The sequence below is a fragment of the Eulemur rufifrons genome, chromosome 29, assembly GCF_041146395.1.
Source record: "Eulemur rufifrons isolate Redbay chromosome 29, OSU_ERuf_1, whole genome shotgun sequence".
NCBI lineage: Eukaryota > Metazoa > Chordata > Mammalia > Primates > Lemuridae > Eulemur > Eulemur rufifrons.
In genome coordinates this window covers 21,080,553-21,105,173 of record NC_091011.1, presented here as the reverse complement: position 1 = coordinate 21,105,173, position 24,621 = coordinate 21,080,553, and the positions used below count along the sequence as shown (strand labels likewise).

At 34.9% G+C, this 24,621-nt stretch overlaps 1 protein-coding gene across 16 annotated transcripts in view; it reads left to right on the top strand.

The window, feature by feature from the left end:
• BBS9 (Bardet-Biedl syndrome 9) overlaps positions 1 to 24,621 on the top strand; it is a 440,322-nt gene that overhangs the window by 150,423 nt on the left and 265,278 nt on the right. For all 16 annotated transcript variants that reach the window (XR_011231786.1, XM_069462324.1, XM_069462319.1 and 13 more), the window contains 2 exons: positions 18,479 to 18,660; positions 22,937 to 23,013. Coding sequence is in view for 15 of the 16 variants with exons in the window: in XM_069462324.1 (XP_069318425.1) it covers positions 18,479 to 18,660; positions 22,937 to 23,013 (259 nt within the window). In the remaining variant the exon portion in view is untranslated. The remainder of the gene's footprint in view (positions 1 to 18,478; positions 18,661 to 22,936; positions 23,014 to 24,621) is intronic.

Here is a 24,621-nt window from a genome sequence, read left to right as displayed (position 1 = left end):
ATTATGCTAGAGAGTTATCATTGCTAAAGTGTCTTATCAGAAGATTTGCTTATTTATTAAAGGTCTGATGTTTGGCAGCTTGTGTTTGTAGCGCTATAGGAAAGCACCACTCATCACAACTCTGTGCCTTGGACTTGTCCTTCCCTACTGAACTTTGTACCATGATGATTTTCCATCTCAGCCAGTTCACAGTATACCTAAATTATTGTGGCAGTTTTGAAGAAATGAGTAAATCTCTTTGCAACTTTGAAATTGCAAACCAAAATCATTACCTTATGAAAGGTGTTTTAAAAATAGACGTTGTACTTACTGTGTCCTCAATCTTGACATAGTTTCTCTGGGGAAATGAGAAGACTCCATCTCTGACTGTTTGGAGGCATCAACCATATACATATTGAGGAAAATGAAGCATTCTTAAAGCAACACAAAGGCAAACATTACATCAATTGGTATAGATTGCATGTTTAAGGACCAGTTGCTTTTGGCACAGTGCAAAGTATATGAACTTTGGTATCAGAGTGAGCTTGGTTCATCTACTAGTTATGAAACCTTGAGTCAATCTTATCACTTCTCTGACCCTGAGTTTCCTTATCTGCAAAATGGGAGTAACAATAATGAGGGCTTATACCCATGGTTCTCATTCTCCATGACATTAGAATCATTGGAATAGAGGGTCTTTAAATAACACTGATGCCTGGGTGCCAGGAGGACCAGATTCAGGTATTTTAAAGGAGATTCTCAGGTGATTTTGAGTGTGCTGCTAGGATTGAGAATCACTAGCCTAGACTAAGGTAGTGGTAAATGAATCCAAGAATTTTCAAGACTTAAAATTATAACACTTTTGAGGTAGTATGGGCATTAGATCATGTGGTTTAACCACTTCTTTATGCAAATGAGGAAACTCAGAAGCGAGTAAGTAAATTGATTTAGTGAATGTTTTTATATAGGTGCCTAAAGAAGAGAAAGACTTATGGTTATTATTTGGAACATGGGTGATGGGTTAATTGAAGTGATATTGAAAGAGATGAGAAGGTAGGAAAAGGGACCAGGTTTATGAGAAAGAAAATCTTAGCTTTCAGCCTGTTAAATTTAAGATGACTGCGATACATAGAGGGAAATAAATGTGTGTGAAAGTCCTTTTTCAACTAGAAAGGCTCATACTCATGTAAGTTAATATAATTCAAGTAAAAATATTCAGATGTGATCTGGCCATGTGGCATTAAAGATTATAGGCAAGAGGTTAGGCTGGCAGTTGTCAGCAAAGAGGTAATAGCTAATACAGCATTGAATTCTTACAGAATTAGCAGAAAGTGGGAAGAAGAGAAGTGTGAGTAGAGCATTTAGGGAGACTCATAATTAGGAGGCAGAAAGAAGAGTCCTTGAAAAAAACCAGAGTAGTCAGAGAAGTAAAAGAAGTCCATTGGCATTGGAGCCAAAGAAGCAGAGCACATCACAACAAAAATCTGCATGTCTGCTGGTTATCACCTTGATATTGAGGTGCCTCAAAATCCAAGCTTGCTCTCTTTACCTCCTCATTCACCCCACAAATCCAGGCCTCCTCCTGCAGTATAGCTAATTTTGATAGATAGCTTTATACCCACCTCTTTAAAACTTAGGAATCTTCTTCGATTTCTTTTTATCATTCTTTTTCCACATTCAGTTGATCATCATGGTCTATTCTTTCTATCTCTGTTATGTTTCTTCTGTTTGTTATCATTATACTATTTCCACTAATTCCAGAGTCTACTACATAGGTTTGATTTTTTAAAAAATGTTATCATTCCTGCTATGTTGGAAGCAAAACCATGGTCATTATGTACATAACAATTCACTCATTCTGGGCAAGAGAACCCATAAAGACACATCCAGATAGGCCATGGGTAGGATGAAAATATAATCCTCATCCAAACTGGGATATTTCTGAAAGTGAAAAGGGGTTCTGTTAATCATTTTAATAGGACAGCAGGTATTAATGGGGACTGTCCTGTGCAAATTAGGATATATGGTTATATTAGCTCAGTGGTTCCTAACTGGGAGTGATTTTACTCCCTAGGGGACATTTTGGCAATGCCTGGATATATTTTTCATTGCCATGACTAGAGCAGGGAGGGTTGTTTTGGTATTTATTGGGTAGAGGCCAGGGACAGCCCCCACAACAAACACTTATTTGGCTTTTTTCATTTAATTAATTTAGCAAGTGTTTATTTAGCCTCTTTCTCTATGCCAGGCACATTGCTAGATTCTGGAAATATATTCATGAGCAAAGCAGTCATAGTCACTGAATTTATGGAACTTGTAGGAGAGACTGAGATTAAATAAGTAATTTTACAAATAAATGTATCATTTCCCAAATGAGAAATACTATGAAGGAGTAGTACCTGGTACTTCGGGAGCATATAATGGGAGATCTGACCTAGAATGTGAAGTCCAGGGAAAATTTTCTGACATTTGCATTGAAATCTGAGGACTAAGTAGGCTTGAACTAGAGAAAGATCCTTTTTAAGAGGAGACAAGGAAGAGTGTACCAGGTGCCAAAGGGGCATGGAAGATGACCATTTCAAAGAACTGGAAGAGGGCCAGCGTAGTAGTGTTGGGGTTCAGTGTCGGTAAACTTGTCTGTTCTCAGTTCTTGGTGTGCTCTTGGCCGAAGAATGACCAGACACATCAAAAGCAAGGCAAGCGTGAAACTAAGTTTATTGAGGAAGGACAAAGATAGATTTACAGAGCAAGAGCAAGATACAGGTTTATAGAGTAAGAGCAAGATATGTTTGCCACAGAACAAAGGACCCCTCTGTCATAACAAAAGGGTTCTGATTATGGTCTGGCGTCCTGTTTTATACTGTCTGGATTGAGCCCTCCTCATGGCTCAGATGTCACCGTGGAACCACTTTGATGGACAGTCAATGACATGATAATTAGCCTTAGCTCACTCTAGGTCACCTTCCAATTCCTATTGTTCCTAGGCTGCCTGGCCTGCGGGTCCCAAAACGACAAATGTTGGCATGGATGTGGAGAGATAGGAACACTCATACACTGCTGGTGGGACTGCAAACCAGTACAACCTCTATGGAAAGTAGTATGGAGATACCTCAAAGAACTAAAAGTAGAACTACCATTTGATCTAGCAATCCCACTACTGGGTATCTACCCAAAGGAAAAAAAGAGATTCTATAAAAAGGACATCTGCACTTGAATGTTTATAGCAGAACAATTCACAATTGCAAAGATATGGAAACAGCCCAAGTGCCCATCAATACATGAGTGGATAATAAAATGTGGTATATGTATACCATGGCGTATTACTCAGCCATAAAAAATTATGATCTATTGTATTATCCTGGATGGAGCTAGAGCCCATTCTTCTAATTGGAGTATCACAAGAATGGAAAAACAAAAACCACATGTACTCAACATTAAATTGGTACTAATATCTCAACATTAATATGCGCATATAGGAAGTAACATTCATGGGATGTCAGGGAGGAGGGAGGAGGAGATAGGTAAATCCATACCTAGCGTATGCAGTGTATGCGGGACAAGGACAATTTATGTAACCAAAGTGTTTGTATCCCCATAATACTCTCATTTCTTTTCATTGTATAATATCTTGCATCAGCAAAATCTCTGTGCTAAAGCTATTTTAAGTGACACTTTGCAACAAGTTATAAGTACTGTTAACGATTTTTGATTTTCCTGCAAATGCAACACGGCATTGTCAGTTTCATAACATGCTAAAGTTGAATGATGAGGTATTCAGTGTGGATTTTCCTTATCATTCTAAAGTGCATTGGCTATTGCAGAGACAGGTGTTAGACAAAATTTTATTTCTGTGAGAACAGATAGTTCAATTTAATGAAGAACAGAATCAGCAATGTGAATTACTGAAAGAAGATTTCTATGGGAATTCAGCATTTCTGTGTGATACCATCTCAAGTCAAAATAACTTGAATATTTCTTTGCAAGGTAAAACTAAGTCCATATATGATACGTGGCAAAAAATCCAAGCATTTTGGAAAAAACTATCTTTTTTCAAAACATTTCTTCAAAAGGAAATTACGATGAACATTTTCCCCAGTTAGCAAAGGTCATTGATGAGAGCAGGATGATATATGCGATTCACTTGAAGAATACGCAACTGTTATAGACATGTTAATTGGAGAATACAATGAAAATTTCACTGACTTTGAGAATCACGACATCACACTCAAATTAGCATTTCAGCCTCTCCTAGTTGTTAGCACCAAGACACCTAAAGGAACTACAGATGGAATTAATTGAGCTCTCAGTAGATGACATTTTAATGTCATTGTTTGATGCTAAGAAAGATCCAATTGAAACAGGGAAAAATACAGAATACCCACACCTTTGGCAACATGCCTGAAAAATGCTTTCTTGCTTTTCAACCACTTATTGCTGCAAATCTACATTCTCCTACCTAACCCAAATCAAGACACTCTGAAGGTCACAAATGACTGATATCCATCGAGAAGATCGAGTGAAACTATGGACCTCCATGCTGCAACCAAATATTCAAATACTTTCCAACAAAAAGCAGACATAAAAAGTCATTAAAAGGTTAGTTAACTTTAAATTAACAAATAGTTTTCATTTTTGAAATTATTAAATACATAGTAGTTAGGTTTTTATAAAATAATGTACATTTTAAAGTATATCTAATTGAAGTTTCTTGAATGCAGCCTTATTTAATTACAGCTAAATTAATGCAGCCTTCAAACATGAAAAGTTTCCCCACCCCTGATCTGGAATGTTGCCTGAACATAGTAGGTGCTAAATAAGTATTTTTTCAGTAATGAAAGAAGTTATGGTTGAGTCAAATCCTTATAAATATATTTTGCTTCCAGAGTACAAAATAGGCACTTCAACAAGTTACATTATTTTCTTTTTTCTGGTTAGCAATTTACTTGTTTAGTCTGCGAACATAATTAGTCATATTTAGTAGTCTTGTGTTGACTTTCTATTAAGTCTAATAAGAGTTAGTTTTAAAAGAACAGGTTAATCTCTGAGTTTTTGATGCATAGAAATTTCTTCACCACAAGAAGTATTTTGTTCAGTCTCCCTACTGTAATCTCTGTAATTTCTGTAATTTGCTGTGACAACTTCTTTTTGCAGAATTCTTACTGCTTTGCTATCTTTGGAAGCTGGCCTTGGCTCTCCCATTTTACTTGTCCTTTTCTTGGGCATTCTAATTACCGTATCTCTCCTGTTACATAATCGAGCTCTTGATTATTGAGGCTAATGGTGAATAGCAATAATAACTGAAAGCCATTTATACCAATCTCAAATTGCACCTTAAAAATTGTTTCAAATTTTTTATTCTTGGTAAGTCGGCATGGAATGGTGAGCAAAACACACCTCACTATGAATTGGGGAACTTAGATTCTAGGCTTGATTCTTCCTGGCTCCCAGGTTTTTGTATTCAAAACCAGCTATGTACATTAAAATGTATTGATTAAGAAGCTTTGCCTGAGAGATAGTTGTGTAGGAAAGGACCACCAAGGCATAAATATTTTTAAAAATTGCAAAAGTAACTCCTCAACACGTACTTACTAAAAATATGCAAGTGATTACAGGTGGCTCATGCCTGTAATCCCAGTGACTGGGGAGCCTGAGGCAGGAGGATTGCTTGAGGCCAGGCCTTCAAGACCAGCCTGAGCAACAGAATGAGACCCTGTCTCTAAAAAATAAAAATGAAAATAAATATGCAAGTGATTTGCTAAATGCCTGACTTATGTCCGGTAAAGGATTAAAACATTGAAAAGTTTTGGCCTGGAACGATGTCTTCTTTCATACATCAGGTAAGGACTTCAACACCTAGTTTGTTTTTGGAAAGATTCATTGCCTTGAACTTCCACTGGAGAAAAATGAACTTTCTTCTTTTTCTTGGGAGAGAATATATCTGTACACTAGCTTTCTTGGCATTTATGCATTTAAGGCTCAGTACCAGCTTAGAACTACCACCTGTATACTCTTTTTGCATTGCCCACTTTTGGCAGTGCCTTATTATTAATATTTGGTGATCAGAAGGAACAAGGAGGAGATATTAGGTAACTTAAGTTGGTTATCTTCTATATTGATTTTAAGGGTTCCATTTGAACTATTACGGGCAATTAAAGAGTTCTACATTTACTTGTTTGGTATGTGGACTATTGTAGTATTTTTGTATTTGCTTATAAATGTTATAGGTAAATAACTTTATTTTTAAAGGTAAAAAATGGATTTTGGTGGAAAATTTTGTGTGGATAAAGTCATTGTATCTGGCATCAATGATACAAATTCAATCTCACATAATCTTTGTCCTGATGAAGTTTACAGCTTGGTCAAAGGAGACAAACATTAAAAAAAAATGCAATAATGTAAGTGCTATTATAGAAGAATTATTTTGTGGATATAGTGAGGTTATAAAGATAGGAATCATCTATTTTATCTGAAGGTAATGAGATTGGCTTTGGGAGAAATAGTTTTTAAAAGAAGGGTGTTTCCCAGGTTGAATGTGTCAATTAGCTCTACTGTGTTACAAACCATCCCAAAACTTAGTAGCTTAAAACAGCTATTTATTTAGGTCATGAATCTATGGTTTAGTTAATTGTGGGTTAGACTTAGCTGGATGATGATTCTACTCTTAGCTGGAGTATTGATTTCCTGGGGCTTCTATAACAAATTACAAATAGAAATAAAAACTTGGGGGCTTAAAATAACAGAAATTTATTCTCTCACAATTCTGGAGGACAGAAGTATGAAATCAAGGTGTCAACAGGGCTGGTTGCCTCTGGAGGCCCTCAAGAGGAATCCATGCCTCTCTCCTATCTTCTGATAGCTACTGGCAACTCTTGGTGTTCCTTGGTTTATAGACTCATCACTCCAATCTCTGCCTCTGTCTTTACATGGCTTCTTCCCTCGTTTCTCTGCGTATTTTCTCCCTTTCTCTCCCTCATAGAGATACACGTCATTGGATTTACAGCCTATCTTAATCTAGGATGATCTCATTATTTTCTTAGTTAAAGCAAGCCACACATTCAGTCCAGAGTCAAGGGGTAGAGAAATAGACTTCATTCCTTGATGAAAGGGGCCATAAAGTCTCATTGCAAGGGCAGCGGATATCTAGAGGGAGAAAATTTTGGTCATATTTTCAATCTATCACGCTGATAAAGGGAAATGGGGAAGGTAGTTGAGAAGGTTAAATGGGAGTAGGAGAGAACATTTTTGGCATAAATACAGAGCTGAAATGTTAGGCAGGCCCAGGTGATGTCAGGGTAGATTTTATACATCATCCCTGTATTTAGTGCTTTGGTGGTGTCATTTTATGTATGTGTGTGTATATGTATCTGCAGATTTCATTTGACTTTTTTTTTTTATTATGGAAAAGTTCAAATGTGTACAAAATAAGTGGTTAGTATGATGAACTCCCATGTACACAGCACTCAGCTTCAGCAGTTTATCAATGTTCTGGTGTGCTCGCTTTTTTATACTTTCACCTACCTTATTTTTTATTGCTTTTTGTAAGGTAAAGTTTACATACATTGAAAGATACAAACCTTAACTGGGCAGTTTTGACAAATGGATATATCTGCATCACTCACACATCTCTCAGGTTATAGAACATTTCCGTTACCTAGAGAGTTTCCTTATGTACCTTCTAAGTTAATAACCTCCCTCTCCCTGACTCTTGGGTAACCGCTGTTCATATTTTTTTCACAATAGATCTATGTTGCCTATTCTAAAACTTTACATAAATGGAATTATACAGTAGGTTTGTTTTTATATTTGTCTTATTTTGTTCAGCATAATATTTTTTTAACATTCATCTGTGTTATTGCATGTAACAGTGGCTACTTTTTAGTTGCTGAGTAGTGTTCCATTCATTGAATTTACCATAATTTTAAGATCTCTTCTATTCTCCTGTGTAAATCTTTTTGTGGACATATATTTTACTTAACTTGGATAAATAAATAGGAGTAGATTTGCTGGGTCAAAGGGTTGCTCTATATTTATTCTCATAAGAAATTGGCAAACCTTTTAGCAAAGTAGTTATTCCATTTACATTCCTCCCAGCAATATATGAGAGTTCTGGTTGCTCCACATCTTCCCTAACATTTAGTGATATTAGTCTTTTAAATGTAAATATTCTAATGTATGTGTGGTGGTAGCTAATTACAATTTTTATTTGTATTTCCCTGATGACTAACGATGTTGAGCATTTTTTATGGCTTATTGGCCATTTTAATACTTTGTGAAACGTGTGTTCATGTCATTTGTCTGGTTTAAAAAACTTTTTTTGTTATAGCAGTTTTTTTATAGATGAAGGACACAAGTCTTTTGTCAGAAATTTGTTTTGTGACTATTTTCTCCCAGTCCTTGGATTGCCTATTGATTTTTTTTTTTTTTTTTTAACAGACTCTTTTGTTGAACAGAAGTTTCAAGACTTGAAGAAGTCTAATTTCTCATTTTTCTTTTATGGTTTTGCTTTCCATATCCTAAGAAATCTTTGTCTCTTATAGGTCATGAAGATACCATCTTACATTTTCTTCAGAAAGGTTTATAGAATTAGCTCTTATGTTTGGGTCTGTGATCCACCTCAAATTAATTTTTGTGTATGCTGTGAGGTTTATTTTTTTCCATATGAATATCCAGTTGTTCTAACACACTTTGTTGAAAAGACTTTCCTTTTCCCTTTGAATTGCTTTGGCATCTTTGTTGAAAATCAATTGACCGTATGAGTGTAAGTTTGTTTCTGGAGTCTCTATTCTGTTCCGTTGCTCTATTTATTCTCATGCCAATACCATACTGTCTTGATTACTAGAGATTTGTAGTGTGTCTTGAGGTCAATTGTGAAACCCCTCCATCTCTTTTCTTTTCTCAAGATTGTTTTGCTATTCTAGGTTTTTTGCATTTCCATAGAAATTGTGGAAATCAACTTGTCAGTTCAAAAAGAAAACAGCCTGCTGGGATTTTCACTTGGATTGTTACATCTATATATCACTTTAATGAGAATCAGCTTTTTTTTTTTTTTTTTTTACAATATTTTTTTGCAATCTTTAAGGGTGCATCTTTTAAAAAGTGTATTTCTGTTCATGTTACTCACTAGCTTAAAAGCCTTCACTGGTTCTGTAAGTACATAAAGTTTAAGATCTTAGGCAGCTTTATTCCTAATAATCTCATTTCTCTTTTTTTTATCCACCACATGTTATATCTAGGCTGCTTGTTTTTTCTCATACATAATCTAAACTTCTCTTGCTTTGTGTTTTTTTCTCTCATGTCCTCCATTCTGGATGTTCTTTACACCTACTTTCCAAATACACAGGCTCAAATATTACAGGCATTTCTGTTATAAAATAATAAATTAGAAATTAACAATATGAAAGTTTTTGAAAATAAGTTGTCTTGAGTCAGATCTCTCAAAATTTATACAACTTTATAATCAGGACACCAAAAAAGTAAACAAAACAAAACAGAAAACACCAAACAAACAAAAAAGAGAAAACCAGACCACAGTAATACCCATCATAAAATAGAACTTTAACTTTAAATAGAAAGGTAAAGGTAACTTGAAGGAAGCGTTGAGAAGACAAGAGCAAAATACACCCTGATCATGAGAACTGTGCAAGAAGCACTTTCAGGCCAAGGGCCCATATGCAGACTGAGCCATGAGGAAGAACAGGGGGATAATGGTGCATTGTATACGGTCATGTTCTGTGTTTTCCTGTTGCTGCTTAGAGGTTCAAAATGTTCATGCATTGGAAAAAATTGAGTATGCATCAACTTCAAAGTTCTGTTGACATCATTTCCGTGTTTACAAATCATATATGAGTTGATTTAAGATCAGAAACAATTGTTGAAGAACACATTGTTCTTCAGGGTCCAATGTAAGCTTTTATTTACACCATAAAAATTCCCCTGACTCCCCTGACTAGAAACGGCATTATTCTTCTGAACACTAAAGTACTTTATACTTGTCTTATGGTACTTATGTCTTTTACCCTATGTTATACTTATCAAGGTGCATATCTTATTCTTTTACAGGATTGCAATCTTTTTTAGCTAATTTCTGATTTAATTTGTTTGTGTATATTCTGTTGTACTTCCAGTGGTATCCTATATATAACAGGTGTTTGAAAATATTTCATGAATGAATGAAAGAATGAGTGAATTAATGATGAGTGAATGAAATATAGTGGAGCAATGGAAGTGAAGAGTAAATAAAAAACCAGGCTAGAACTAAATTGTGTGCAGTCCCCCTGTTCTTTTTGTTTTCCTGTTTCAGTGTTGGTTTGGTAAAGGCACTAAAGAATCCAAAGCTGGTTTAACCATAAGAACAATAATTATAATTCGAAGTATTTCCAATATGAAAATGATTTCTTCTTTGTTTAAGGCATACTTGTCTTCACAAGAACTAACTAGAAAGTCACATCCCTGTTACATTTTGTAGATATTCATTAATCCACATTATAACCCAATAATTTTAACAACCGATAACTCTCATCAAAAGAGACTTTAAAAAAAAGTTTTTTTTTAGATGTATAAGGTTGGTACCTGCTGAAAATAGCAATTTCTAAATGGCTATCAAATATGTCTTTACTACTGAATTTCAAATATGTGTGTCAGCTAAATTAATTTCAACATGAGGAAATAGCCATAATCATTTTATATTTAGCTTTGGAGATTAAAGGCAAATATCATTCAGTTAACATTTTTTTGTAGAATTGGGCTCTCCTTTTCCTTTTGTCTTTTACTTTCATATTTGATTCTTGAATACTTAAGCATTGTGCTTAGAGAAATAATGAAGAAAACCTTCTGTAGTTCATTTAAAATACAGTTCAGTTAAATGTAAAATCATTCTGTCCTGGAGCATTTTATGTTTGCTGAACACATAGTCAACTCTAAAAAAATCATTTGTATGAGGTATCATTTTTCACCTTCGGAGGGCAGCTATGTGGTGGTAGAAAGTTTCAGATCTGAAGCCAGAAAGCCTGGCTCTTAACTGCGGCTCTGCTTATTATCTCCTGGCAACCATAATCTATTAATTTCTCTTCTCTGGGTTTAATTTTTTTTTTTTTTTTGTAAAGTGGAAGCAATACCTTTTCCTTGTAAGGTTATTGAGGGATTAAATGAGATAATGTGCTTATACTTCCTAAAGATGTTTTGAGTCTGTCCTCTTCTCTCTGTTCTCATCATTCTTGCCTGGGCCACCATCTTTCCTTGCCTGGATTTACTGTGTTAACCCCACCCAAAGTGGTCTTTTCCCATTGAAATCAGAAGAGATCTTTGTTAAAGATAAACCTGATCATGTAGCTCCTCATTCCTATACTTAAAACCCTTGTGTGATTTTCCATTGCTTGAGGGTAAAATTCATGAACTTTAATGGAGTCTAAAGAACCTATGTGATTTAGTCCTTTGTAACTTTGTAACTTCTTGGCCCCATCTCCCTCTGAACTTTGTTTGCTCCAGTCACTATGGGCTTAATTTCCCTGGATGTTTCATATGTCTCCTTGTTTTGGAATCTTTACATGTTGAACCTTCTTCAACATGCTTTTTACATTATTTGCTCCTTATTGCCCTGCCTCCCCCAACTCCCAATTCATTGTTTATATTTTGGCTTCAATGTCACTTCCTCAGACAGTGAGGTCTCTTGTAACCATTGTCTCTATCTTTTTATTTTCATTCTCCTATTCCCACCACCTAGTTCAAGTTACTTTGAAACCTATATCTATAGTCTGTCTACTTCTCTTTTGTAGCACTTGTCAGATGGTATGAAACAGATACAGAATTAGTTATTTAGTGTCTCTTTCATGTTTATAATGTTGGGCATGGATTCTGTTCCATTATATAAATTTGTTTTTTCAATTATATAAATCTCTAGTGCTTAGCACAACAGCTAGTATATTATAGACATTCAATAAATATTGAATGAAGGCTTGGAAGGGCTAGCTTCTCCGACCAAATGCTTATTTTTGAGAGGCAAGCATATAGCATGGTACTAAGAAGACCCCTGCCTTATCAGCTAGGTCAGCTGAATCAAACTTGTTTATCAGAATGACATATATCTTCAGTCAGTCAGCCTGGGCTTAGTAGGCACTTCATAAAATGTTCATTGACTTTAAGTCAAGCTGTGATCTCCTTTTAATCAAAATTATAGCTAGCTGGAGACCTTCATATCATGTGTCTGATGTTTTGAAATTGTGCTATGAAAAAGAATATTACCAATGCACTTTAATTACTCATTTTATTCTTTTAAAGTAATATGTAAGGCCTTGGTGAAAGACTTGGACGATGAACTCTCTCAATCATTTATTCATTCAATCAACAAAGCTGTATTGAGTCCCCACTAGGTGCCACGCACTGTTATAGGCATTCAAAAGTGAATAAAACATTTCCTGCCTTATGGAGCTTACATTCTAGTGGGGAGAGAAGTTAAATAATAAACAAATAATGTAGTATATCAGAACAGTGCTATGGGAAAGCATAAAGTATAGGAGGAGGATAAAGAGTGCTGGGGGTAGGGTGGGGTGAGTGTGGGAATGGTTACCTTTTTAGCATGGTCAGAGAAGTCCTCATGAACAGAAAACTTTTAAGCAATGACCTGAAGGAAAAGAGGGAGCCATCCATGTAGGTATCTGGGAAAAGAATATGAGTTCCAGGCAGCGAAAAGAGCAAATGTAAATGCCCTGGGACAGGAATATGGTAGAGCAGTGCTCCTAAGAATCCAAGGTGATGGACTTTCTAATTTTTTTTTTTTTTTAACAATCCGTCATATAAGTGGTCTTACTATGCATGATTAATAGGCAGCAGATGACATATGTGACTTAGTGGGCTCAACAATGTCTGCACTGGTTTATACCCTATCAGTGTGATGAGTTTACTGATTACATGCTTGGATGCTGCAGCAACGGCAAATTACTATGAATATTTCTAAACACTTATATTCAACATGTTTCATTTTGCAGCATTGTGCTAGAGTGTTTGAGTAACCTTCACATAGCTGTGGCTGGAGAGAAGTGAAAGAAGTGGAGAAGAATGTGAAATGGAATGGGGGCCTTGAAGACTCTTATGAGGACGTGGGCTTTCATTATGAGTACCAGGGGAGCCGCTGGAGGGTTGTTAGCTGACATGAACATTTTCACTGCTGTAAGAATTGGGAAGTTACTATACGGGCACAAGGATAGAGGCAGACTGGTTAGCAGCAATTATACAGGGGAGATAAAAGGGTGTTTGTTCCAGGCATGCAGTAGTGGACTTGGTAAGAAGCGATTGGATTCAGGACACATTTTAAAAGCATGCCATATTTGATGATGGAATGTATGTTAGTGCAACAGAAAGAAAAGGGAAGGTGGAGTCAAGGATCACTCCAAGATTCTTTTTGTCTGAGCAGCTTAAAGAATGGAGTTGCCAATAGCAGAAATATGAAAGATGCAGGAGGTTTGGGGTGAAAATCAGGAACTCAGTGTAGCCATGTTGAGCTTTAGATGTCTATTTATTGGCCTTCCAAATGGAGACATCAAGTAGGCTTCTGGATGTATATGTCTGGACTTTGGAAGAGAGATCTGGCTGGAGATATAAATGTGGGAGCTGGCACAAAGAAGGTATTTAAAGTCATGAGACTGAATGAGTTTACCAAGACTGAAATCCTCTGCCTTCAGTGCATCTATTCTTTTTCATCTTTGAAGATCTACTTGTAGGTCAAGATCCAGCTTTTCCATCTTCTGTCCTGTGAAGCCTTGCTCTGCTCTCTCCGTAGGGCCACTGCACTGTCTTACTGATGAGCTATATCTGCCACATTGGATTGCAATAGTTATTTTTTTTTTTAAAGTCTTTTTTCCCCAATTAGACTGAATTTTTTTATAGGGCCTGCACCATATATTATTTGCCTTTGTAGCTTCTGTTATATAGCAGATGCTCAATAAAAATGTCTTAAATAAATGATGATAGACTAATTCAAAATATGTTCGAGTGCCCATGTCCAGTACTTGGCGACTGAAGAAGCACTGCTTGCACTAAGTCTGCCTGACTGTGCTTGAAGGGAAGTGCCTTTCAATCATGTGCTCCTTGCTGAGCTAGAGTAAAAATTGGGTGCAATAAATAGTATTTAAGTTTTAAAGACTTTTTCGGTATCTATATGTAGTGACAATTTGATAACTTAAAACATTTTCTATTTTGCATAAAATGAGGCTGAGACCATTAGAGTTAATATACATTTTAATTTGTTTTTAAAACTATTATTCATTTTATTATTATATGAGCAAATGAAAGAAGCTGTTCATTTTCTATTTATTGTGAGCTACACCTCAGATAGTTTCATGTTGCGCATTTTGTAGATTGGCATTGTCAAAAATAGAACTAAATAAATGGTTTGAATTCCACAGACGTTTCATCTCTAAGTTGCTGATTCAAATTCAGTCTATGGTGTTGGAAACTAGAACATTTTTTTTAAGGTTTTCTCTCTAATCTTATTTTGTTACTGTAAGACAAAATAAAAATAACTCATAATTTCACTAGCTAGAGATAGTCACCATTCTGGTAGCATTTAGGTATTTTTTTCTAATGTGTTTTATACATATATATTTTATAAACTTGGAATAAAATGTATATGCAGTATTATATTTTGCTATTATGCTTAATATTTTTACGTTTCTTTCTGATAGCAGATATTTTGTAAGACATGATTTTAATGGTTTCTAAGCATGCTATTATAGATATTCCATGATTTAAAAAATATTTTTCCCTTTTTCTTATCATTTGGGTTGCTTCTAAATTTTTTTAATAACAGTGAAAGTAGATGACTATGTGAAAGGCAATGAACATTTTTAAGGTTTTTTATATATATTTCTAAAATGTTCATAAAAGGATTTTAACAAATTTACATTCCTATCAAAAGTGTAAGAGAATTTGTATCTCCATGAACCTTCTCTAACAGCAGGACTCATTATTAAATATAATTTTTTGCTAGATTGAGGTATTAATCAAATATAGTTTTAAAATATAATTTAAAAATATATATTTTTGATTTTGCATTTTTCATCTGTTTATTGACAGTATTATCTTTATATATGCATTGTCTGTATATATTCTTTGATCTTTTTCTGTTGAGATATAATCTTATTTTCATTGATGTGTAAGAGTTCTTTACATGTTAGGTTCTGCGTATAAAATTGTTTTTGTTCTTACTATGTTTTATTCTTGTTCTTACTATGTTGTATTCTTAAGCCATTAACAAATGTAAAGTTTTTAGGTGGTTTAATTTAGAGATCCTTTCCTTTATAGTGTCTTCCATTGCTTTCTTTCAGCAAAAGTTCTTCCCATCCCAAAGGAAGATAAATATTTTTGTAGTTTCATATTTTTAAATTTAATTTTTAAAATCCATCTGGAATTTTGTTTTAATGTATTATTAAGGCAGGGTTCTGTTTACTGAGTGATGAAACACTTACAAATTTCTGAGCAAAACTCTATTGTTTAATTTCATGCCTCATTGCTGAAATCACAAAATATTTATGTGTCCTAGAAATATGACATCTTTTACCTTGATTCTTCATAAAGTACATTATTCTGGTGTCTTGGATTAGCTGATGTGCTTCAAAAGGCAGTAATAATTCAGAGATCTTAATTTTGTCAATATTAACTCTACTTTTAAGATAGAAGTAGTAGGGTACACAATGGTAGATTTAATTGATGGCTTCTTTCAGCATAAAATTCTATCACTCACAGAACCTTACCCATTAACCCACATGGACAATATTGTTAAATAAAAATATTTATTCAGTAGAAATATTTTTTTGGAAATCTTGATTGATTGTATTCTTTTTCTCTTTATACTTAAATTGGGCTTCATTTTAGTAATAATATAAATATTTTAGAATTTGTCCTTTGTATAAAGATGCCAAGTGATGATACTACTTATTTATTAAGTAGAACTGTAGGCCTACGTCAAAGTCCCTGTCCGTCATAGGTGTTTTAGATAGAAACACCAGTGATTTATTCTAGAGTTTTTAGAGCTTATGTTACTGTGGAATAAAAAATGTAATTTGCTATGAATTCATCTACAGTCTAGATGTCTGTTATTTGATCTAAATTATAGACAATCGTTTTGATGCCACTGTTCTTTAAAAAAAGTATGTTGCTTAAGTTTTGTAATCACTTTAGCTATCAAGACATTCTGGTGACATTTGTTGAATTCTTTTCATGAGGGAAGACCTTGGCTCCTCCCTTTTCCATGGGGACACTGCAAATGCCAGTAAAAAGTGGTTTTTTTTTTTTGAGAGTCTGAAGAAATATATGTATTCTGTATTATCCAAACTCTTCCTGTCTGAACTCAGAAACTTAATAGGTTCAGATAATTTCTTAGATAAATCTCTTGTATCTAATTGTTGCTATTTGCTGTTTGATGCAATGAAAAACAACTATCCACCTCAAAGACCAAATAATTTGGACAGGGAGGGTTACTTGTATTGGGTCATGCTAACTTGCCTGTATTATGGACCACTCAAAGGGTGAGGATGAAATGGAAACGCCCATTTGAATTTAAAGAACTGATGATTCCCACATTCTCTGAGAAGCCAGCCAAAGATCTGCCCTTTAGTTTCCTGAGGACTCATACAGTTCCTAGACTGGAGAGAATGGGGAGCAGACTGTACTCGCAACTCAGAAGGGAGGGAAGGTTTGCCCTCTTAAAATGGACTTGTCAGAGTTGGAAGTTGAGATTTCCTTGGCCACTAGGTGGCTTCAGTTGTCTGTAAAGAAAGGTTCAAGCCCACAAGTATCATGGGGTTGCCTTTTACACTTTGTTTTAGGAAAATAATTTCATTTTGGGAGTATCTATTTTCTGAGGTAGATGACACAACCAGTTCATAAAAATTAAAGACTTTTGAGGATTATATCATTTTACTTTTTCATTTTAGAGGTAAGGAACATTTAGGAAGACTTCTCCAAGTTGCCTATGCTCTACAGGAGCAGAGTCAGAGCTAGAACTTAAGTCCTCTGACTCCTAATCTATTTCTTTAGCTGTTGAATCAGTAATATCAGCTTATTTTTTTATTTCTCTGAAGCCATACCACAGGGTTATGTGGCACTGACTACCTGAGCCCTGGAGGAGGTGTGTATAGGAAAGTTGTTTAAGGCAGGTAGTGAAGTGGATACTGGTGGCCACCTTATGGGAAGGATTGAGCAATGATAGTATCTATTCTTAACCAAGTAGAGCTTTTAGATTAATAAGATGGCTACTTGCCATGGCCCAGAGTTGGAGAGTTTTAAAAATTCCTATTCATTCTGAATAAGCCTAGACTGGTACATGCCTTATCTGCTATATACTTTATCTCCTTTTCTCTTCTTCAGATAAGTAGTAACATTTTTCTCATCTTGTTTTCTCTCATAATTTTTAAATTATTTTTGATTAATATCTACTCCCTAAAACAGGGTTGGAAATACATTTTTTAAGAAAAATCAATTGTTACTATAGAAAACGTAACAAAAATCAAACAAGCATATCCATTATGTATCAAGTCAGAGTGACTATGACAATGTTGAATTTTTTTCTTCTGGGAAAGTTAGGGAGGAAACAAAAACAGTATTCATCTCAGCTACTTTTTATAGCACATTCAGAAAAACTTACCAGTTTTGTTTTTTAAAATGACATGCTAAAATTATCCATAACTTATATATTATGGCTAATTTCTAGATTAAAACAGATACAAGGGAACCTAATAGAGGAGGAACAGTGAAAGGATGGGGAGGCAAAGAAATAATCAGGACCAGAAGAGTGATAGAGAAAAAGCTACTAAGTGAAACAACAGGCTACTTCTATCTAAGAATAGAGTGAAGAGAGAGAAAGAACAAACCAGAGAGCTGCTTGAGTTAGGAGTGTGTGTGAGGGAAGCCATGATGGATGGACCTGGGGAAAGAGGGCAAATGTGAGTCTCCAGGGTAGAGAGAGGGAAAAGGATGAGAAAAGAGCATGGGGCACATTTTTCTTCAAGGCCTCCGATGGCTTCCCCATCCAACCTTCTTTGCTGTTCTGTCCCTTGGATCCTCCTGTTCTCACTCCTGTGCCTCATCCGTGGTCTTCATCAAGCCAGCAGCCCAGCTCCATCTCTCCATCCATTTTACTTCCATGAGTGTTGTTCGCATGGTTATTACAAATCCACCAAGTGGCAGCTGGAGTGAGGATTAAAAACAGTAATTGAAAAGCTCTGAGAGAAGGATTTACCATGCAGTTAGGTCCCCCCAAATGGTAGCTATTATAATAACTAAGTTTTTCCCCCTCCTGTGATGAATCTTAATATTAGGAATACTTCCATAAATATAAATCATGTTTGAAACATGTAAATCAAGTCTTTGAAGTAAAACTTTGGAGGTAGAGATATTCTATAGTCATTTTCTTAATGGTATGTTGAAGCTAAATTGAGTAAAAGTGTAATTGTTCAAGACTAAATCTCCTGAAATTTTAAATTATATCATTTTCTCTTCCTTATTGTAGTGATTTAAAGGGAGCAATAGTCACTCTGAGTGATGATGGTCACCTGCAGTGTTCATACCTGGGAACAGACCCTTCTTTGTTCCAAGCTCCAAAAGTTGAATCTAGAGAACTAAACTATGATGAACTTGATACAGAATTGAAAGAACTTCAGAAAATCATCAAAGAAGTTAACAAATCACAAGGTATCTCATTTGCAGCTTTTTGTTATTTTAGTATTCACTGTAAAATTTACATTATCTTGTATATGAGTATTTTGTTTTATTAATTTTCTCCTCCAAGCTTAATTAAAATCATATTTATGAAACATGTCATTCTTTAGCACACAAGGTCTTTGTGCTTACTTTGTATGTTATAGCTTATGAAAAGTATGTTTTATTTAAGATAATGCTTCTGTTAATGTGTTTCAGGGGCAGTGCTATCTAGTTTTTTTTTTTTTTTTTTTAACTTTAAGAAAGGAAGAAGTACATCTTTGGGTAGTAGTTTTAAGCCTTGAGAAGAACATTAAAGTTTAGAGTGGTCATTTATTAACTTCAAATATTCCTGAAAAAATTTTGGTTGCTTCTTTTAAAAGAAACCAAAGCAGTACATGAATTACCATTTTGTTACTAAAAATGTAGTCATTTGCAGTTTAGTGATATAATTTATGTTTGTAGTTAATTAGCCGTCCAAATGGTGTGTAGCTTGTGGTATGCTGATTTCTAATGACTCAGAGGTTGATGATATTTTCAGTTCCTTGAGTTTTGAATAACTCAATATTATCTTACTTTGGGACTCACAAGGGTATAATTTTATTGTAAATTAAAAGGAGAAACAAAACACCAATCCTGCAGTTTAAGTTGGACATGTGAAAAGCATTACTTTAAGTTCCCTTTTCAGGGTCAGGTAAAAGTATTTTTTTAATGGGAAAAAATATGGAATATTTTCACATAAAAGAAATGTTAAAACAAGTAGGAATAATAAAAGAAACAGAGTATCAAAAGCCAACCAAAACAACAGAGCCCATCTTAATCCTGATCCAATCATTTTACTAGATTTATGTACTTTTGAGTCTATGTTACCAAGATTGTATTCCTCTGGTTCTGAGGAATTGAGATAATATATTTTAAAAATATGAATATTAAAATAAAGTTATTGTGATTTGGCTTCACACATTCTTTTAGAAAGCTTTAAAAGTGAACCAGTGAAATTCAGGTCCTTTAAGTACCTCCAATTCCTTAAAAACCTATTTGTTGTCAGCACCCTCATGCCAAATAGAGAATGGTTAAAATTGGATGTGTTATATTGCAATACAATTATTTTCAATTTTTTATACTAGTATTTTTGGGATTAATGGAATTATAAGTCTTATTTTGTCATTTGAAAATATAAGTGGGGAAGAGTGGCATATATATGAAACATGAAATTTGCAGACTCCATTAAATAATGTGGCTTTCTCTCCAAATTTTGTGTAAGATTTTGCCCTTTCCATAAGCAATGTGCTAATCGATATTTCAATTAACATTAATTGTGTATGAAATTTCTCAGAAAATCCCTTACAGCTAAAAGTTATTTCTTGGCGGCCACAGTGATGCCCTTGGGTGAGAAGTCTTAGGCTGTTTTATAAATTATTATTACCTGGATCCTTCGGTATATCTTGAAATAACTGCTAATTAAGCTAGGGATGTACCCACAGATTTGGGTGCAAAGTTCATTATTTATATAACCTCAAATTTTAGTTAATGTTTGAAGTTCCTTTCCTCTTCTATGACATCATCTTTTGGTTTTATTCCTGAGAAAGAAACAAAGAGAAACTTTTTAAAAAGAGAGGCTTTTAAAATATTTTAGTTCTAGATATAGATATGGAAAAAAACTATCCTATACCCTTATAAAACCATTGCATGTTTGTTTATTAAAATGCTTGTAATTATATAAAAGCACCAAATTATTTCATTATGGAAGATTATGAGAAGTTAAAACTCTGAACTTTTTGATGACATTATTCATTTAAATATCACTTATTTTAACTTGCAAAAAAGTTCACGGACTTATGGGTTATATTCAGTACTTAAAGCTTTTACAAATTTTTTTCAAAGGAAGAGTTGTAGCAAAATTTAAAGCCAATTTGAAGAGTACATTTTGTTGTACACATGGTGTATATTATACTGTAATAAAAGTGTTTTTGAAGCTGATTTTATGTAAGTTATATGAGGAATGTATGTTGTAAGCATGAAATCATAGTAATAATTTCTGTAGGGCTCATGGATTCTGAAGTTTTTCATACTCAACTCATTAATGTGAATCTTGGCTAGCATTTTTTTACCAGTAGTCAATAACATCTACTGGCAGGAACTTTCAAAGATGGAGTTTTCTTATGATTTTAGACAGTTGATCATGTTCTCTAGCTGGGATGGGTATGAAGGACTGGGTGCAACATTGGGATAGGAGTCCACACAGCTGTGTCTTCAGGAAGGAACAGAGAGCAGTAAGATGTGGGGATGAAATGAAAGTCTGCACCCCATTTGAAATATGTCTCGGATAACTAAGTTGACGTTACCACTAAGTACTAGAAATATTTGTATTGGGCAAGCTTTCTCATTGAGGGTTGTGCCTGGCTACATATAACAGAATATCCAAATAAGGTGGCTTAAACAAGGTAGAGGTTTATTTCTTTCTCTTGTGAAAGAAGCCCAGTGATGGGCAGTCCAGGGTTGGCTTGGCAGTTCCACAGTCATCAGGGACTTCCATTTCTTCTATTCCAGGGTCATCTATTAGTCCAGGATGGCTTTTGGAACTCCTGCCCTCACATCTGCAGCTGAGTCAGCCCCCATAAGGAGCTTTCCTGGAAGACACACCCTGAGTAGCTCGTACTTACATCTAACTAGCCATTCCAAGCTGCAAAACAGGCTGGGAAATTAAGTGTTTTAGCTGAGTGCTCTGTTGCTTAGAATAAAATTGGGCTTTAAGTAAAGAAGAATTGAAGAAGGTTATTGGATGGGTAATGAACAGCCTTTTGTACTCTCACAAGAGTTATGGAAATTCCCACTCCAAATCTTGCAGTATGGTGGGAATGCCTGATGGCAATTATAGGCAATTCTTATTATTGTGAGACAGCTGATTCATGTGACATCATCCAATGCTTTCTATATTGTCAGTCAGCCAGCCTCAGTGTGTGGAGGATGTTTCCCCTCAGGGTCACAGGATGATCTTAGCAGCTCCAGGCATTATGTGCAGATATGATTTTCAGGGAAGAATAGGACTATTTCTGCTGAGTCTCCCCTCTTACTAGGGAGGAACAGCTTTTCCAGAAGCGCATGCCAGCACACCCCACTCCTAACTTCCCTTGCCTCCCATCTGCCAGGATTAAGTCCCGTGTTCATGCCTAAAACAACAAATGGTCAGTGGAACAGAATCACCATGATGGGATTTGACCCTGGGGCCTGGGAGGGGTGACCTTGTCTAAGATGAAGGGGATACTTCAACAAAATTAGGGCTCTGCTGCAAAGAGGGAGGAGTAAAGAATAGATGTTCGTTCGGTGGGCAGCCAATAATCTATTTTTATGCACACATGTCTCTTTTTGTGTATATATGTGTGTGCATAAATGTTTTTTATGTTTCTTATTTTACTTGTTCATAATATCTCCTTATGCAATGTAGACATGTTTAAAACTGTGAAAATAACATGAATGTGGTAAAAATAATTCAAATAGTACTAAAACAGTAAACAATAAAAAGTGAACCTCCCTTCAAGCCAAGATTCTGGTTCTAGTCCTTAAAGGCAATCCTTATCAAGAGTTTTTGTGTATTCTTCTAGTGTGTATTCATGTTTATATAATTGTTTTATCCAAATATGTGCATATTAGACACATTGTACCTCATCTTGCTTTTTTTAATGAATAGATATATCTTGCAGTTATTTTCATATCGGTATATAAAGATAGCACTCTTATTTGTGGCTTTGGGCCATTGCATAGTATAGATGCACCACAATTTATTTAACTATTTCCCTATTAATGGATATATAGATATTTAAGTTGTTTTCATTTTTTAAAAAATTACTACTAACAGCAGAGAACCTCACTGGGCATGTGTGTGGGTATTGGGTAAATTTTGGGGAGTAGAATTTAAGTCACAAGATATGTACATTTTACATTTTGATAGTTATATCCAACTTACCTTCAGAAGGGTTGTACTAATTTGGGCCTCCAGTAGTAGTTAAGGAGAGGGCTTTGAAATTCCCAGTACTGGTTAGTCAATGGCTCACGTCTTAGCTAATATCTTTGGAGAAACAGACAATTTTTCTTTCCATTATTATAGAGGGAAAGAATTAACATTAAGCATTTAATGCTGTAATATATTTTTTCAACTGTGAATATGTTTATGGGGTTGTTTTTTGATATATGGTATAGATGAACCTTTAAAGAAAAACTATATAGTAGGTTTTACTTTATGATTAATTATTTTTTTTTTTTTAAATCACAGGTGTTTGGCCCATGACTGAGAGAGAAGATGACTTGAAAGTTTCTGCTATGGTTTCTCCTAACTTTGATGCAGAGTCTGTAGGTGTATTTGCAGATTTTAAAGAGGTTTATAACAGTAATAGACTCTGATGAATTGGGATCAAAATATGTTGGCTTAGATTCAGTTTCTCCAAGTAGAAACTTCAGGGGAGATGACAAATTTTAGGCCTTGTTACGGTCTAGATAAAAATATTTCTAGCCTCTTAGTGCCAGCAAGTTGCTTTTTAAGCAGGATTTCTGTTTAAAAAGGAAGTGGGGTTGAGGGGAGGGAGAGCAGTAGAAGGGGTTATTGCCCTTGTTCTGATCCTACCATTTTTATTTTTTTAACTTTCTCAGTACCATAGTGTTGAGATATTACTGGTCACTGAATAATACTGACTGCATCAGAGTTTTATTGAAGGTTCAATGAGATAATGTTTGTGAGTGGCCTACCTCAGAGTTTGGTGATTTACAGTGTTTGTTATGGTGGTAGTGGTGGTGGGGTAGTTTAAGATAGTTCGTTGGTCCAGGAATTATTTTTTCCCCTACTTCTGTATGGGTGACCCAAGCAAGATACTTTATTTTCTTGGTCTCAATGTTCTCATTTGCAAGATGGGAATAATAATAGAATCTACTTTGTTAAATTAATGTGATAATTGTTATCATCATCATCATCATCACCACCTACATTTCATTAGTTGTCTTGTTCACTGCTGTATACTTAGTACCTGCCAAATAGTACCTGCTCAATATATATTTGGTCTATGAATGAATGAATACAACTGAAAAACAGAAAGGATGAAAGGAGGACTGTTCTTGGGTGTATTACTCCACCTCATTGTTTAGTCTTCTGTAAGCACTTGTTAGGGTATGATTGATTATGTCTCACTGCCTGCAGTTTGGGCAAAATCTATTAAGTTTATTTGTGATCCTACCAAAAGTTGATCAATTTCGGAGAGTTGTTGGATTCACTCATTTTGCCATATTTGTAGTTTATATAATATAAAGCTGCCTGGGAAATGTCTTTGATATTTAGATATCAGAGCATAATATAATAAGTAGTTGTCATGAGTTTTCAAAGATTAATCTTCATATAAAAAGCCAATCTAGATTGTGATAAAAATCATGTTAACATTGCTATAGTATAGTAAATTGGGTACACATAAAAATGTTGGACTATATATGAAAGAAACATTCACCCAGCAGTCACATAGTGGAGGTACTGTTTTAAACATTGGCCATTCAGCACACACCATTTTTCACTCTACCTGAATGGTGTAGTCTGAGTGGAACATTTCTGCTTAGTTAGCTGACAAATGTATACACATTTTCCTGCTGTGGAAATGACTCTTTGCTCCTTTGGGCAACTTATATAATTTTTTTCTATGTTCTCTTAAACATAGGCTATTTGGAATGAGGAATTCCCTTTCTGTTCTTTAGGTACTTTTGGTCTTTGTAGGAAAAAGCCTTATGTGGTAGCACTATATTGCAATGTATATTTCTCTATTGGTAATCCTGAGTGTTATTTCCTCTAACTAGGTGTCTCTTTCCAGCTTTATTTTCCCTGTGCTACTATTTTTTTTTCCCTCTTAAGAGATTTCTTGAGAGTATCATATTCATCCCACTGGAAAACATTAGCCCAACAATTTATGTGGCTATGGTGCCATG